Here is an 18794-nt window from a genome sequence, read left to right on the forward strand (position 1 = left end):
TTATTATCTGAAAATGGCTAAAGCAGAGACTCTCTGAATCAAGGAAATAAATGGAAGTTGAAAGAGAAGTTGAAAGAGAAAATACTAAAATGAACAGAAGGGATAATCCTAACAAATGCATACAGATGTTGAGACTTTCTCATACTCATTCTTATTATGCCAGCCTTGATATTGGGTAAGTTAGGAACCTGGAGAACCAAATTATTCCCCTTCAGGCAAGAAATTAAAGATTTTTTCTTGGAAAAAATAGCCCAGCCCAAGAAAAAAAGACCTAAAGATACCCATAATAGGATTTCCCTCAAGGAAGTATTACAGACAGATCATCCTGTAGCAGAGTTCAGGGTCAACAGCCTCTCCTAGGCGCTGAGTCTCCTATCTGCAGTTTAGTTCTCCAATCAGTTATAAGAAGATGACAAAGGATAACCAGATATCTGAAGCAAAGAGATGAAAAACCAACATAAAACAACTAACTTGGAGAAAGATTATCTGGGTAGGTAAAGTTTTGTTTTTTTTAAACTACCAATTATTTACCAATGAAAATATGTATTGCATTTATAAAACAAAAAGAAGATCTATAAGAAAACATTCCGAAAGCCAGGAAGAACTCTTGGAAATTAAAAGTATAGCAGAAAGGAAAAACTCAATGGGAAAAGTTATAAAGTTGTGAAAAATATATCAGAAAGTAGAAGAAACATGAAGAGATCAAGAAAAACAGAAAAATTAAGAAATCAGAGAACCAGTCTGAAGGTTCAGTATCAATAAATAAAAATCCAAGAAAGAGAAAACAGTGATGATGAAAGGTAGAGAATGAAGTATTGGGTTGGCCAAAAAGTTGTTTGGTTTTTGCCATAAGATAGCTCTTAAAGCACTTAGTTGTCTTCAACTTATTCGAAACAATTTTGTGAGATAGTATTGTGACAGCTGTCACATCAGCATGCATTTAAAAAAATCTCATCAAAATTGGTAAATTTTTATGTATCCATTAAAATATTGAGGATGGAAGGAAATACGCAACATTTTTGGCATATTATGCTTTATTATTTCAAGAGAGATAAAAATGCAACTGAAACGCAAAAAAAGATTTGTGCAGTGTACAGAGAAAGTGCTGCAACTGATCGAACACGTCAAAAGGGGTTTGTGAAGTTTCATGCTGGGGATTTCCCACTGGACGATGTTCCAAAGTGGGGCAGACCAGCTGAAGTTGACAGTGATCAAATCAATACATTGTTTGAGAACAATCAACGTTATACCATTCAGGAGATAGCTGACATACTCAAAATACCCAAATCCATAAAGTTATTGGTGAAAATGAAAAATCTGTCTTTTATTTTATGGAAAAAAAGTAAGGACTTTTTGGCCAACTGAATACTTCAAGTAATGAAGAGACCCTATACAGATATGAATTGCTATAAAGTTTCGCTCTGTTAAGAATAAAAAGTAAATCCTTTACATGTCCAGAGACAGTACATAGGAAAAATAAAAAGGAAAATTAACCAAGTTTAAATTTATCAGCAACAGTGAAAACTCAAAGGCAGAAATAGAGCAATGCTTTCATAATTTTGACAGGAATCAGTGTTCACTCTTCAATTCAATAAATGAAGTATCAAGGCAGAATAAAGATCATTTTCAGAGCAATAATCTTATCCCACATGTACCCTTTCTTAGGAAATTAGTGAAGGATGTGCTTCAGCAAAAGGAAAGGTACATGGGATTCTTTTTTAAAAAATGGGGGACCCATGAAAGGTAAAATGCTAAATAAAATAAGCCACTTCAGAGATTCACAGTTCAGGAATATGTCCTCAGAAACGTCAGATCCATCACTCTGAAGAGTAATCATTAAAGAAGACAAAGCCCTGTCTCCCAGTTTCCTGGGCCTAACTTATAGTCAGCTGATTCCGAATTTCAAACCCTACAACCTGGACATAAAGATACTTAGCAATTTGTCTTAAAAACATGAATATTGTTTTAATGATATTGAGAATAACATTTCCTACTGTTTTTGCAATCTATGAAATTGCCTGTGATAATCATCGCATTCTGCCTTAATGTTTATTAAATAATAGGATTATTTTCTCTAAGATTACAGAATCATAACTGTTAATAAGCATAAAAACAATTGGGTCTAGACTGGAACACAAGTTCCAAGAGAGATGTCTCCAAGAATATGAAACTAATACACTATTCATGCACCTAAATGTCTTAAGAGACCAGACAACTGGCAGAAAATTTAGTTTAATTTGTAATAACTTACCAAGAAAAAGTATAACAAGAACAAAGTTGTAAAATAAAGAAAGTGATTAGCGTTTATTTATACCTATAATAAACACTAAATACTGATCAAGCCAGAATATAACTTTATTGAAGAGGGAACAGAAAAAAAGGCTTATTTGTAATAGAAGTGGCATCAAGAGAGTTATGTTCCCATCTTCCATAACCAAAAATTAACAGATGTTTAAAACTAAAAAAAAAATAAATAAATCAAGAAGTAGCAATAGAAAGTTACTTAGAAATAAATCATCTTTGTCACTAAAAAATTTAAGTGCAAAAGTTGAAAGTGGTTTGCTTCTTGAGATGTGGATTATGGCTTGGTAGAGGGGGCACAAGAAGGAGGAAGTTCTTTTTTATAACAAGCTTTATCAAAAAGTTTGATTCTTTAGACAATATATGTGAATAATTTTTAAAAATATAAATCACACACACACACAAAAACCCCAAAACAAAAAAAACCTCCACAAGAAACCCACTCAGATAATGGTCATACTTTTAGGATAAATTCACAGAGCCATGTCACCAAGACTTTTTTAGAAGTCCAAAATCTTAAATATCAATATATATGTGACAGGGACTTCATATGTAAGAATACCCTATCAAGGATAAGATGGATCCCTGGCTTGATAGCTCAGGAGGTTACACTGTCGTCCCGATATGCCAAAGTTGCGGGTTCGATCTCTGGTCAGGGCATGTACAAGAATCAACCAGTGAATGTATATATAAATGGAACAACAAGTCCATCTCTCTCTTCCATCCCATACTTCTTTCCCCTCTCTCTAAAATCAATCAATAAAAAAATATTTTTAAAGGATAAGATGGATGCTATAACTGATAACAGGTTAATGGTTATAGGTGTCAACTAATGCACTAGTATTTTCCATTTGTGACTAGATGGGATTCTTTTTAGTGTTTTATTTTTGAACAAACATGTTTAAGTACACTTAAGCCGTGAACAACATGGGCTTCAACTGTGCAGTTCCACTTGCATGCAGATTTTTAAAAATAAATACTGTAAATGTAATTTTATCTTCCTTATGATTTTCTTGACATTTTCTTTCCTCTAGCTTACTTTACTGAAATAGAGTATATAATACATGACATCCATAATATGTGTTAATCGACTGTTTATGTTATTAGTGCGACTTCCTTCCAGTTAACAGGTGACTACCAGTTAACTTTTTGGGGAGGGAGAAATTAAATGTGAATTTTTGACGGTGCAGAGGCTGGCAACCGTAATCCCTGATATTCAAGGGCCAACTGTATTTAATTCTTTCACTTCCTTTACTGTTTAATATTCAAATGAATGTGAGATGTCAAAATATGAGAATTACTTTTGAAAATTAAGAGAACATAAAATTGAAAAATTCATTTTGAATATTTTTTATTATACCTATGTATTGCTTTGCAGGAACTTTACCATGGTATAAATCTAGATATTAAGCTATCTACACTAATCTATGAGCTTCTAGAAGGCAAATACAATGTCTTTATTCACTTCTGTATCTTCGGTTAGCGAATCCCTGGAATAGAGTACATGTTCAAATGACTGAAAGAGTAAAGGATTATAGCATAAGGGGAAAAAAACAGATACAACAAAAGAAGATAAACATAAAAAGTGGACCCAGAAAATCTGGCATCCAATGTGAAAAAGAAATACTAGCATTCATGCTCTTTAAACTGCTGAAGAATTTCTTCCCAGGCACCACAAAAAGAAGTAATGGAAAATAATGAACCTCCTCAATCATATCACTGGACACACTGTTAAGTTTCAAAGAGCTATTTCTTAATACCAGCCAATCACATCACTCTAAAGGACTATTAAGTAAAGCCAAATTCTAAGGAAGGACTCAAATTTGCATGGAAAGCATATACTTTATTGTTATAGATTTTTAAATGAACCAAAATAAATTGCATTAGGTGAAAAATCTAGTAGACAGTATCTTTCAGTTTAAATGGCCATAACTTATAAGCAAACAACAAAATAAACATGTTATAATTAATAATCAATTACCAGGAGACATCATATCATACTTGCCAAAAGAAATGAAGTAAAAAATGACAGAGCTATCAGTCTTACCTAAACTTAACAGTAAATTCAGTCAAAACATAAACTTCAGCAGGTCAATTTATATATACATGACCCTGTAGCCACAGATGATAGGTTGGGGGTAAATAAATCCCCCAGATATCATAAAAACCACTAAGCATTTTAATGGTAATACTGAAAGTAACCACATATAAAATATTTAAGCCAAAAAAAGAAAAGAGAGTAAATGCTTAGCAAATATGGAAAGTCAAATACAAATTGATCTTTCAAATTACCTTGCTTCAAGAACTGGCTGAATATCATTTATTAGTTGAGTAGTATGACCAAATTCATCCTGAAACTCCAGAGGGATATTGAATGGAACTCCAACACGAAAAGGAAGATCCAGAAGACCAAATGAAAATTTCTCTGGCTTACCCTCTTAAAAATAAAATTCATTGGTCAGAAAATTAATTTTAGGTCAGAACAGGCCAATTTATATATGGGAAATTAAACAATAATAAAGATGGCATTTTAAGTTTGTGCAAAAATTACACAAATTATATTTATAATCCACTTGGGAGAATAATAAAGTTAGATCTCTATCTCATATCATACCTAAAAGTAATATTCTAGAAAGAGATTATTATAATAAAGAATATGTTTATAACCATATCATAGGAAATATTAAGGCAAAACATTATTAAATACATAATTAATAGGCATAAAAAGGTAAAAAATAGGTATAAAAGTTTAATAAAGTTTACATTATCTCATTAGATACAATAAAGAAAGCTAAAAGTCCTATATAAGAAAATATTTGCAACAAATGCAACAAAGGCTTAAAATCCAGATTACATAAAACCTCCTCTAAACCAGCTGTTCTCAATGAGTGGTCTCTAATCTAATAGTTTCAGACATCCCTGGTAAATTACTAGAAATGCAAATCCTTTTATAAGTTAGATCATATGGTATTTGTCTTTTACCAAATGGCTTATTTCAGTTAGAGGAATCTAATGAACACAATGAACTAATGAGCAAAATAGAACCAGAGGCACAGAATCATGGAAGAGACTGACAGCTGTAAGAGGGGAGGGAGGAGGTGGGAACTCTTTACAAGAAGGTGAAGGGGTAAGTCCAAGAACATATATGAAGGACCCATGGATAACAGTGTGGGATTGACTATGGAAGTGGGGGTGGACTGGGCAGAGGGGGGCAAAGGGGGAAAAACCGGGACAACGGTAATAGCATAAACAATAAAGCATTAAAAAAAAAGAAAAGAAATGCAAATCCTAGGGTTCACCTCAAACCTACTAAGTCAGAAACTCTGGGAGTGAAGCCCAGCAGTCTGTTTAACAAGGCTTTCCGGTGATTCAGATACAAGCTCCAGTTTGAGAACCAAATCTTTAACTGAAATGGCCACAACAAATGAACAGGCTTTCATGTCATAAAAATGTCCAATAAAGGCTAGAAGAGGTGTACAACCTAATAATTAAAGGAATAATTTACTGCCATTAAGTTATATAAAAATACAGGTTGGCCAGAAATGATCAAAGGAAAACTGGCACTGAGTCTGTTGGTGAGGGTACCACAACCTTTTGGGGAAGACACTCTGAGAGTAAATGTATTTAAAATGTTCAAGAACATACACTTTAGTTTGGCAATTCTACTTCTTGGTATCCACCCTAGAGAAATTCTAGCACAAAGCAGCATAATTTTCCCCCTATATACCAATATAATTTGTAATAGCAAAAAAATTGGAAAACAAAATATTTATCAACAGAAAACTGCTTAAACTATAACACATCCATGTTATAAAATGTGCTCCATGGTGATTAAAAATATGTGGAGGATTTATATATCCAAAGAGGAAAGATCTCAATGGTCGTCCATCTCATTAAAGCAAAGTGATCACAGGCACTTAGATTAGCTCTCTTTCCAAAAACCCCATCATAATGACACTATAGGGATTTTTTTTTAAGTGGCCTAAACATATAAAACAACAAAGAAAAAAAGACAACAGTTATCAAATTTGAAAGCTGGAGAATGTATAGATAAGTGTCACTGACTTATTGTAGAAAAGATCCAAGAACATCAAATCCTCAATGACAACAAAGCAAGCAGAGAACAATCTAATTCACTCTATAAGACACCCAAAAGTCTCAGGAATTGTTATATCAAATTAGAGTGAAAATGAAATAAAAAAGGAAGATCTGCCAAAGTCTAAGAAACAGTTCCACAGATCCTCACCTCTCAATACACAGAGCCAGTCAACTGCCTTCCTCAGCTCCAGCAATAGATGGGGAAGACATTGTATGGGGAAGATAAAAAAAAAAAAGAAAAAGAAAGTAGGTCTAAGAAGTGAGGAAAACAGCACTACCAAAAGTGTCCTAAGTTTTCGAAAATGGGAAAATCAAGCAAAAGATTATTTACTAAATGTGAAAACCTTCAAAAATCTTCCCCAGCGTGGCTCCCAAAATGTTGGCAGCCAGGTGTTTACCCTTCTAGCATGAGGCTAGAAAGCTCCACTCTGGGGAACCTGAACAAAGAGAGAAAAACCTAAAAACTTCCATATCATAATCTGCTCAAATAAAATATAAGCTTTCAAATGTCCTGTTCTCAAATGTGAGCAGTCATGTAAGAGAACATCTAATATGAAAGCTCCAAAGCAAACACACACACACACACAAAGTCAACATGGAGTGAACAAACAATGAATAAAGAAAGTTTAAAGACTTCAAGAAGCCCTGGCTGGGTAGCACAGCTGGTTACAGCGTCATCTGGATAAACCAAGGTTGTGGGTTTGATCCCCAATCAGGGCACATACAAGAATCAACCAATGAACGCCTAAATAAGTGCAACAACAAACTGATGTTTCTCTTTCTCTCTGCCCCCCGACCTCCCTCCCTTCCTCTCCCTCTCTCTCTAAAATCAGTAATATTTAAAAAAAAAGATTCAAGAAAAACTGCCACTGTTATTAGTAGGCACAGAGAATTTATAAAGATACTGAATCCATGATGTAGGAAGAGAATATATTAAAAGGGAATAAACAGAGGATGAAAAATACATCTTGGAAACTAAAATTTCAAAGCAGGAAAAAAAACTCAATACGAAGTACAGAACATCACATTAAGGGAATCTCCCACAAAGTACAAAATTAAAACCAAGAGATTGAAACTAGGAAAAAAAGTATCAGTACATCAGTCAAGAGGTCCAACATCTTAATGTCTGATGCTGTAGCAAGAGCAGGAAATCAAAATAATTCAAGGAAAATTCTTAGAACTTAAAACTTCAGAAATTGAGAGAAAAAACGAGATTCACCAAATATCTGGGTGTTTGGAAAGGTGATCACATACAAAGGTCAAGAATCAGAATAGCTTTGGACTTTACCAACAACAATGAAAGTTAAAAAACAATGGTATCTTCAAACTTTGGAAGAAATGTAACTGTCAAGAAGAATTTACAAAGTCATTTTAAGATCAAAATGTTTACACAATTGCTTGAACATCTTTTACTAAATTAGCTATTCCTCCTAAATTGAAAATGCCACCTTTAGCATATAGTTATGTATTAGTGTTTTGCTTACCTTTAACAGAAAACTTAATTGCTTTAGATGGTAGCGGTCTTCCAGCATAAGTGTCTGCATTACTTTCATTCAATACAACTTGTAATTTCAATGTATAATTCCCCAACTTTTGAATATTTTCTGGAAAAAATAAAAATAAATTATAAATCAAGTCTGCATAATATTGATATAATTTTTAACATTCAGGTCTTCTGGCCAAGATGGAGGTATAGGTAGATACACTTTGCCTCCTCGCACAACCAAAACAAGGACAACAAATTTAAAACAATAAGCAGAACTGCCAGAAAATCAAACTATATGGAAGTTCGACAACCAAGGAGTTTAAGAAGAAACAATCATCCAGACCAGTAGGAGGGACAGAGATGGGCAGATGGGACGGAGAGGACACGTAACAAGGTGGTGGCTGGAGGACCAGACAGTCCCACATTTGCTTGCAGATAAACCAGGAGGAGCAGCTGGGGAGCAAGATGGACCGTGCAATCCACAGTTCCAATGTGGAAAAAGAAAGCCTCAAAACCTCTGGCTGTAAAAATGTGTGGGGGGTTGCGGCGGCGGGAGAAACTCCTAGCCTTACACAAGAGTTCGTTGGAAAGACCCACAGGGTCCCAGAACGTACACAAACCCATCCACCCAGGAATCAGCACTAGAAGGGCCTAATTTGCTTGTGGGCAGTGGGGGAAGTAATTGAGAAAGCCTGCAAAGAGCAGAGCAAGCAGCACTGTTTCCTCTTGGACCCTCTCTGACATGTAGTGCCACAATGCAGCAACCTGGGTTGCCCCGCCCTGACGAATACATAAGGCTCCAACCCTTCCAAACCTAACAGGTGTGCTGAGACAAAGAAATATGGCCCAAATGAAAGAATAAATCAAAGCTCCAAAGTAAGACCCAAGGAAGCACACACCATGGCACATTATAATTACATTACCCGAGATTAGAGATAAGGAGAGAATCTTAAAAGCAACAAGAGAAAAGGAGACAGTTATCTACAAAGGAGTTCCCATAAGACTGTCAGCTAATTTCTCAAAAGAAACTTTGTAGGCAAGAAGGGGCTGGCAAGAAGTATTCAAAGTCAGGAAAGGCAAGGACCTACATCCAAGATTACTGTATCCAGTAAAGCTATCACTTAGAATGGAAGGGCAGAGAAAGTGCTTCCCCAATAAGGTCAAGTGAAAGGAGTTCATTATCACCAAGCCCTTATTATATGAAATGTTAAAGGGACTTATCTAAGAAAAGGAAAATAAAAAATTATGAACAGCAAAATGACAACAAACTCACAACCATTAACTGAACCTAAAACAAAAACAGACTAAGCAAACAACTAGAACGGGAACAGAATCACAAAAAATGGAGATCGGGGGTAAGGGGCAGGGGGAGAATGGGGGAAAAGGTACAGGGAATAAACATAAATAGTAGGTACAAAGTAGACAGGGGAGGTTAAGAGTAGTATATAGGAAATGAAGAAGCCAAAGAACTTATATGTATGACCTATGGACATAAACTCAGGGCTGTGAATTTCCTGTGGGAGTAGGGGTGCAGCGTGGAGGGGAATAAAGGAGAGAAAAAAAAGGGACAACTGTAATAGCATAATCAATAAAATATATATATAAAAAAAATATTCAGAGGAACTCACCCATTTTTTTAAACCAGTAAGGCCATTTTCCTCCATGTTGACTAATATGTGAAATGATTTCTTTATTTCCACTTGAAGCTTATTTAAAAAAAAAAAAGAAGGATTTATACCGGTGAAACTGAATATAGAACATGAATATAAAATGTCCCAATAGCATCAAATATTTCTTTTATGCTGTAACTTTAAAAAATTATTTTGAAACTTTGAAAGACCTAAAGCTATCCTATGCAAGTGAATAGCATAATAAAAATTTACTCGTTTAGCTCACTAAATTCCTTTATTTCAATTCTTAAAAATTATCTGTAAATAAGCTTAAATAGGTCAATCAAAAGAATAGAGATATATTTTGATTAATATATTTTATTAATATTAAATTTATTTTAATAAATTTATTTTCCTTCAAAGTTTTTTAATATTAAGAGAGCACTGTTTATTTATCGAGATCTAGATAAGATCTAGAGATCCACTGTTAAGAAAAAGAAAAGCAAGGAGAAAAAACATTTATATAAATAAAATAGGCTATTTTTTTGTAAGGAAGGGAAAGAAATATGAATGCATTTGTTCTTGTTTAGAAATATAATAGGAAAGATAAGCCAAAAACTAATAAAGTTACTACCTAAAGAAGGAGGAAGAAAAGAGAGTAGAGGAATAACATCACTTCTCTGAAATATCCATTATTAATTTTTACTTTGGAATTATGCTAATGACTTAAATATTTTAAAAACAATTAAAGCAATTCATAAACAACACCAAAATGTATGTCAAGTAGGTGATGTGACCACATTAAAAAGATTCTTTTGAATGACATTAGAATTTCTTTTACGATTTATATGGAGATATATTTTAAGTACAAATAGAGTTGCAAAGAGGTCAAATTCAATTCAATAGCCTTATTAGTAGTAATTATATTATTATTATTTTGAAACTATTTAAGTACATTGTAGGATCAAGCAAATAAGCAATTGTTAATGTAATGGACAAAGACCTGAACAGACACTTCTCCAGGGGGATATGGTCAATAGACATGAAAAAATGCTCAACATCACTAGCCATCAGAGAGATACAAATTAAAACCACAATGAGATATGACCCGTCACCTGCCAAAAAGGCTATCATTAATACGTCAACAAACAACAAGTGCTGGCGAGGATGTGGAAAAAAGGGAACCCTAGGGCACTGTTGATGGGAATGCAGACTGGTGCAGCCACTGTGGAAAACAGTATGGAGTTACTTCAAAAAATTAAAAATGGAACTTGCCCTTTGACCCAGTGATTCCATTGCTGGGAATACACCTAAGAACACCAAAACATCCATTATACACCTCTATGTTCATAGCAGCACTATTTATAATAGCCAAGATTTGGAAACAGCCTAAGATGAATGGATTAAAAAACTGTGGTTCATTTACACATGGAATACTACTCAGCAGGAAAAAGGAATAAGAAGGAATGCCTGCCTTTTGCAACAGCATGGATGGAACTAGAAACTATTATGCTAGGCAAAATAAGCCAGTCGGCAAAAGACAAATACCATATGATCTCACTTAACAAGAGGGATCCAATAACAAAATAAACTAATAAGCAAAATAGATCCAGAGGCACAGAATCATGGAATAGACTTGACAGCTGTAAGAGGGGAGGAAGGGGGTGGAGACTGATGGGAAAAAAGATGAAGGCATTAGTCAAAGAACATTTTGAAGGAGTCATGAACATGGACAACAGTGTGGTGACTGACCATGGAAGTAGGGGACAGGCTGGGTGGGTAGAGGAAAAGGGGAAAAACTGGGACAACTGTAATAGCATAAACAATAAAACATTAAAAAACGAATAAATGAAACTAAAAAAAGTAAGTAAAAACCTGTCTATCATTAAAAAAAGAATTTCAACATGAAAGAAATGAAATAAAGGCCTAAAATTAAAGTAGTGAATAAAAACCAAAGATATCAATATGAATTCAGCTTTTCTTTTTCAAAAATATTCATTTTGAGGTATCAATTGAAAAAGCTTAAATGCAATTTCACCAAGTAACAAAGAGCAATCCTAACACTCAGACTGCAGCCTCTAAATACTACTCCTCACTGAAAGGAACCCGGAGTAATGGCTGAATCCAAGTCTAGGGTAGAACATGTGCAAGATTCTAGGATAGCTTGACTCACAAACAAAAAAGGTTGCATCAAAGACAAAAATAAAAGGGATATATTGAGAAAAGCAATCAACACAAAAGCACATCAAGATGAATGATGTGTATTAAATGTATAAAACCCCATAAATTCACAAAAACACGACAAACAAAAATCATTCATTGGCATTACCATACAGCACAATTCCTGACTAGTAATTTGAAATTAAAGAAAACGAATTAAACCTTTACACTACCTTTTCCATAAAAGCTGTATTTCAGGGTAAACCAATGGCCCTAACTGATATAGGAAATTTCTTCACAGATGAATTCTGGATAATAAATTAGAAAGGAATGAATCAGAGAAAAAAAATTTCACCTTTATGCATACCAAATAACTAATTCAAACAATATCATAAATGGATGAAACCATTACATGATGAGTAAAAAGAGAACCCTATAATCATACTAGCCAAGCAAACTAAAAGACCCATCAGCACTAAAAGTGGAAGTTAGACATCATGTGCCTCTTGATGTACTAACATAAGAAACACAGATTATCTATGAAGTATTTTTTTTTAATTTTTGAAAACATTTCATTTATTTATTTTTAGAGAGAGGGGAAGGGAAGGAGAAAGAAACATCGATTGGTTGCCTCTCATATGCCCCCAACCAGGGACCTGGCCAACAACCCAGGCATGTGCCCTGATAAGGAACCAAACCGGTAATCTTGCACTTTGCTGGACTACACCTGACCCACTGAGCCATGCCGGTCAGGGAAGCCAAGAAGTATTGATTCTCACAACTAAACTGTAGAGAAATCATCCAGAATAACCAATGGAACACTAGTTGGAGGGAAGCTTTATAACCACAGACAGACTGAAGAAACTATTTCACCACAGTGTGACTGGTAGGGAGTGCAGAGGCATGAGAATGCTGGCTGGGCTCCCATGGGTGGCAGCTGAAGTTCTAGGGGGATATTTTAGCGGCCAGGGGTTTTCCCCGGAGAAGACTGGGGTCTAAACCCCAAGCTGGGCTCCCCAGCCTGCAGCTTGAGAGCTGGAAAAACCCCCCAGATAACATCCAGCTGTGAAGAGCAGCAGGGTTTCTGTCTGCCAGAGAGAGATCGCTAGAGACCCAGAGAGCCTCTTAAAGGGCCGAAGCACAAAATCTGGTTGGCAGCCACTTTCCCTGGTCTCTGACAGAGGGAGAGCCTAGTGGACTAGAGTGTCTGGGACTGGTGGCTCTGGAGAGAGATGTGAAGGAATAGCTACCAGGATCCCTATACTGAGTCATTCCCCATACTGCAGAAGCTGTGTTTCTCAGGCAAAACACTCCTCTCCAAGTAGCATCATCCTGAGAGGAAGCAATAGCCCTGCCTGTAGGAATTACTTTGCCCCATCCAGACGGCTGATCACAGCTTGATTAGATTAGCAACTGATAAGTTCAGCCACTGATTAGTTCAGCATCTAAGGTGAAAAATATAAAGCAGAAGCCAAAATGGGTAGACAAAGAAAGAGACTCCATATGAAGGAACAAGAGAATTCTCCAGAAGAATTAGATGAAACAAAGGCAAGCAATTTATCGATAGAGAGTTCAGAGTAATGATTATACGGATACTCTACAGCATGAAAAAAGACATAGAATCCATAAGAAGGGACCAGTCAGAAAAAAAGAATGCAATATCTGAGATAAATAACACACAGAAAGGAATACACAGAAGGTTAGATGAAGCAGAGGACTGACTCAGTATTTTGGAAGACAAGGTAGAAAAAAACACCCAGGCAGAGCAGCAAAAAGAAAAAAGAATTTAATAAAATTAGGAGAGCTTAAGGAACATTTTGGATAACGTGAAAAATAACATTTGCATCATGGGAATACCAGAAGGGGGAGAGCAAATAAGGGATCAGAATTTATCTGAAGAAATAATGACCAAAAACTTCCCTAATCTAGTGAAGGAAAAAGTCTTCTCACTATTCCAGGAAGCTCAGAGTCCCAAACAAGTTGGACCCAAAGAGGCCTACAAAGAGACACATTGTAATTAACAAGGCTTAAAGATAAGGAGAAAATACTAAAAGCTGTAAGAGAAAGGCAGGTAATTGCCTACAAGGGAGCACCAATTAGACTGGCATCTGATTATTCAACAGAAACATTTCAGATCAGAAGGGAGTGGCGTGAAATAGCCAAGGTGATGGAAAGTTAAGGACCTACAACCAAGGCTACTTAGGCAGGGAGACTATCATTTAAAGTCAAAGGAGAAATAAGGAGCTTCCCAGACAAGAAAAAGCTAAAGTAGTTTGTTAACATCAAACCAATACTACAACAAATGCACGGCATTGATGTATCCTAGAATCCAAGGAGAGTGGACTGGAATGCACATGGGTGAGCAACGATGACTTCACTGTACTAGTCAGAGGGAGTGGTAGACGTCACTGAGTGAGCACGTGTACTGTGTGGCTGACGCATTCAAAAAAGACTGAGCCAACAGGGCTATGAATCTGTATCAAATTTTGCATTGAGGTTGAACATTCTTCCGTGGGAACTATTCGGGTGATTCAGAAGGCCACAGTTATGGGCATCTGGTGGCTGGCAGCTTCATCACAACATGCTCGCTCATGCATCACGTCTTGTGCAGAGTCTTTTGGCAAAATTTCAAGTCACCCAGATGACTCAGCCAACCTACAGCCTAGATCTGGCGCCCTGCAACTTCTGGCTTTTTCCAAAACTAAAATCACCTTTTCAAGGGAAGAGATTTCAGACCATTGATGAGATTCAGGAAAATACAATGGGGCAGCTGATAGCAACTAGAAGAACGGTGTGAGGTCCCAAGGTGCCTACTTTGAAGGGGACTGAGGCATCACTGTCCTATATACAATGTTTCTTGTATCTTGTATCTTCTTCAATAAATGTCTCTATTTTTCATATTACATGGCTGGATACCTTCTGAACAGACTGCATATACACACAATGGAATATTATTTAACCTTAAAAAGGAAATTCTGGCACATGTGACAACATGGATGGAATTTGAAAAGAGTATGCTAAGTGAAATATCCTACACACAGGAACAAATATTAAATGATTCCATTTATATGAGGCACCTAAAACAGTCAAATTCACAGAGACATAGAGTAGAACAAGGGATGGGGGAAGGAGTAATGGGAAATTGTTACTACAGAATTTCAGGCTGGGATGATGAAAAAAGTACTGAAAGATGGAAGGTAGTTAATGGCTGTAGAACAATGTGAATAAATTTCATACCACTAAGCTGCACATTTAAAAATGGTTAAGATGGTAAGTTTATATTATATATATTTTACCACATAAAAATATATTTTTAAATTAAAAAATAGAATAGGAAAGAAACACGTTGAATAAAATCATGTATCTCTGAAATCTATGGCTTAGACACACAAGTATATAATGAGAGAACCAATTATTAAAAGTATGAAGTGATCTGCCCTGGGCGGGCAGCTCAGTTGGTTAAAGTGTCATTCCGATATGCCAAGGTTGCAGGTTCAATTTCTGGTCAGTGCACATATAAGAATCAACCAATGAATGCATGAGTAAGCGGAACAAAAACCAGATGCCTGTCTCTGCCTGTCTGTCAGTTTCTCTCCTTCCCTTTCTCTCTCTCAAAATAGAAATTAAAAATAAAAATAAAAATAAAATAAATAAAAAGTGAAAATATGTTTAAGCAGTCAAGACAAAAACAATGGACAGAAAAGTTAACAAACAAGGCGATTCAAAATGAGCATTAATACCCAGTTCTTTTCTCTCTACCAAAGAGTGGGTCAGGCTTATTATGTAAACCAAGTACTTTTGGCCCAGAGGTTCAGATCTACAGTATTTTCTACTTAAAGAGGGGCATCTTGAAGATAATCTGAATTTCTACTCAGTAAAAATTCCTATACATATATACACCAGATCTTTATTTTAGCCCATAGTTACCTACATGGGAAAATTCAGAATAAAGTGTTTTTAAAAACCCTTCAGACCATTACCATTAAAAAACTCAGAATTATTCATAACACACTTGAAATTCCTAACTTTAAAATCCAATGTGCCTATCAGATTGCTAGGTTATCAATAATTGCACAAAGCTATTAAAATATGTATTACACATTTTAGGACAATACTAATGACCCAAATTAGTTTGTGTACTTACAATGTAATATAACTTTGAGCTCAACCAGGAGTTTCTTTGACCCTCCATGACTTGGTCCTGGAAGCTTCTGCATTGCTTCCCCTTTTTTATTCAGTATTTCAATCCTTAATGCACCTAGTGGTCCAAAATTTAAAGTAAGAGTGTCTTAGTTACACCCAAAGAATCTGATGAATCTGCTAGATCTTCATGCTTTACTTTAATTTTTCATGGTCTTTTATGTATTAGAAGTGTAAGACACAAGAAAAGCCTTTTTTCAGTGTTAAGGAAAAAACAAATGGAAAAAAGGAGAAAACAACCAAACACATACCAATGGGGGTTCCAGCAGGCCTAATCTCATTCGGCAATAATTCATCTCCTTCAGGCCAAGTTACTGACAATCTGTCAGGGAGCCTAGCGGGAAACCAGCATATTAATGTTTCACAAACAGTGTCAACTGTGGTCTTAATTAGAAATATAGAAGTTACTAGAAACTTTAATAGTATATATTTTGAAAGGTTAAATCTGAAATTCTATATGACTAATAATCTAAAAATTTTCTTCTCCAAAACCATCACTGCGGCTACTGAAAAAAGGCAAAACCTCTTGTATTAAGAGCCTGGAACTGTCTATTTTTCATGATTTTTCTATTTGTTTACAGTTTACATTACTCTTTGGACATAGAATAAACTCTTAAGAATAGAATTACCAGTGAGATTCAGTGAGAATCAAAATGAATGCATCATTAGCTATACAAGAGTCACGAATAGTTTTGTTTTAGTACTTCCTTTTACTTCTTTTGTACTAATCTTTACCTCTCAGAAGTTACAATTTTCTTCTTGTTATAGGCCAAAGTTGTTTTTTCTTTAACCTACCCTAATCCTTGTGCCTATAATAATGACACTTTAGATACATAAAATTTCCTCCTTTTTCTGTAAAACAAATATCGGATTCTGTTTTTATAATAGGAACTCTCAACTTTTTTTAATGTTAGTAAGTTTGTTACAATATATACCTCTAAATTGCAAATGCCCTAGTGAAAAAGCACTATGATCTACCCTCTTGATTTTTCTTGTTATTTTTATCATGCATCTTGAAACGTGAATTACCTTGCCATTTCATCTTCTACGTATTTTTTTACAGTTTTCTCAGCAACTGTCCTATCCAGCTTTGCAATTGGCACCGTTTTTGTTTCATCATACAGTGCTCGAGGTTCCTGAATCAATAAAATATATTTATACTAGCCATTCAAAGAGAACTTTCAAATTCAGCTGCAGTGAAAACATTCACTTATTTATTCCAAAGAAATACATTTTCCCCTCATCAAATATAAAAATCATAATAGCATTATTACACTAGATCTCATTGTCTATTTCCATTTTTCATGTTACCTTCTTCGGCCTAATTAAATACCATTCAAATATTAATAAGAGCATGGTATAGGGATAAAACCCACTCTAGTCTTGGAGTCATTGTTTATTTATTTATTTATTTACTTATTATTGTTCAAATACATTTGTCTCCATTTTCCTGCCATCACTTTCCCCTGCCCCGCCAACCCCCACCTCCCACCTTTAACCTGGAATCATTCATTCTTAAGACAGAATGCTGCCTCCAGTGTTTATTAGTTTGTGGGCTTTGGATGAAATGCGCACTTTACAAAATCATTGTGATAAGTAGCAATAATATATGTATGTTTGTTAAACACTGGGCATAGAGATGTTAAATTCTACAGATTATTAATAACACTAAATATGAAATATAAATATTTATGCTAACACTAATTTATCCAATGGAAAAAGCGAATGCAAGCAAAATACTGTACCTTTACTTTTACATTTAAGCAAAAGTAGGTGGTACCAACACAGTTTCAGTAAGTATTTTGAATTATTTGCTGTCTTACCATTGCAATTTGAACCTCTCCTCCTGTAGCATATACCTCTCCATCATGATCACCATAAAGAAAAAATTTTTCTATGCTTCCATAAAAGAGAGGAAGTGTCTTCACTGTCTTGACCTAATATTCAGTTTTGAAAAAAAGATTTAGTATTAATATTTACTAAGAGAAACAGGTTTAATATACTTTATACAAGGAAAAAAAAACTAGGTAACTATCATTAGAAAAATGAATTTTCAAAATGCATTCTAATATTCTAATAAAGTTGTAATTGTGAAATTCTTCACTTATATTTTTGTACAGACATAGTAGCTTCTTCCTGCAAAAATGTCTATCAAACCCAGGTGTCTCAAAGGTCCGTAATACCTCCAAAGTCAATTATTACAAATGGCAAAGTATCTCAAACCTCTTCCCCTGATAAAATCTGGTTTTCAGGCTATGAACAGTGACTTACAAACTCCAGAAAGTTATCATTTCCTTAAAATGAATTAGTTCGAAACTTGCGTATAATACTTCTTTTTTGTTACATGGCTTGAAAAATCTAAGGGTAATTTCCATTAATCCAATTTAGAAATTCCCAGCAAGGACTACAAAACTTTATACCCAATCTACCTTTCCAGCCTCATTTCTTAACTATATCTATTCACACATATAACCCAACTCTACTGCTTGCTGTTTCTCTTAACAATATATTTGTCTATGTTCAGATTACTCTCTGAGAAAGCATTTTACTCAATTACCACACAGAATTTGACAAGGCTGATCACTCCCTCCTTCATATAACTCTTCACATGACTTCAGGTATGTCATATTCTCCTACCTTCCATTTCACTAGCTTCTCTCTTTTATTCTCCCCCGTCAGCTCATTCTTTCTAATCCCTAAATGTTAGAAAAGCAAGACTGTAGCTGCAAGTACTTCCAGGTAACTGTATCCAATTCTCACATTTATGGAAAGCATGGATGCCCTTCTACTTTGGCAATAATCTGTGTAAACCTGAGTCTCTACCTCCTTCAAGGTCCTTACCAATGGTATTTCTTGCCCAAGATTTCATGATTAACTTTTCAACCAGGGTCATCCAAAGTCAGAAAATTCTCTCCTCTCCATCTAAACTATCAGAAAAC

The 18794-nt window shown here is 35.1% G+C and overlaps 1 protein-coding gene across 1 annotated transcript in view; it reads right to left on the bottom strand.

Moving 5' to 3' along the window:
* Positions 1–18794, bottom strand: part of SMCHD1 (structural maintenance of chromosomes flexible hinge domain containing 1) — a 156823-nt gene that overhangs the window by 84805 nt on the left and 53224 nt on the right. Inside the window, exons 14-20 of the mRNA XM_054583414.1 lie at positions 17679–17792; positions 16885–16991; positions 16107–16189; positions 15800–15913; positions 9514–9591; positions 7884–8003; positions 4594–4738 (exon numbers count right to left, since the gene is read on the bottom strand). Coding sequence (XP_054439389.1) covers positions 4594–4738; positions 7884–8003; positions 9514–9591; positions 15800–15913; positions 16107–16189; positions 16885–16991; positions 17679–17792 — 761 coding nt within the window. The remainder of the gene's footprint in view (positions 1–4593; positions 4739–7883; positions 8004–9513; positions 9592–15799; positions 15914–16106; positions 16190–16884; positions 16992–17678; positions 17793–18794) is intronic.

Source organism: Pteronotus mesoamericanus, unplaced genomic scaffold (assembly GCF_021234165.1).
Source record: "Pteronotus mesoamericanus isolate MK-2021 breed Mesoamerican mustached bat unplaced genomic scaffold, CSHL_Meso_final contig_74, whole genome shotgun sequence".
NCBI classification, from domain to species: domain Eukaryota; kingdom Metazoa; phylum Chordata; class Mammalia; order Chiroptera; family Mormoopidae; genus Pteronotus; species Pteronotus mesoamericanus.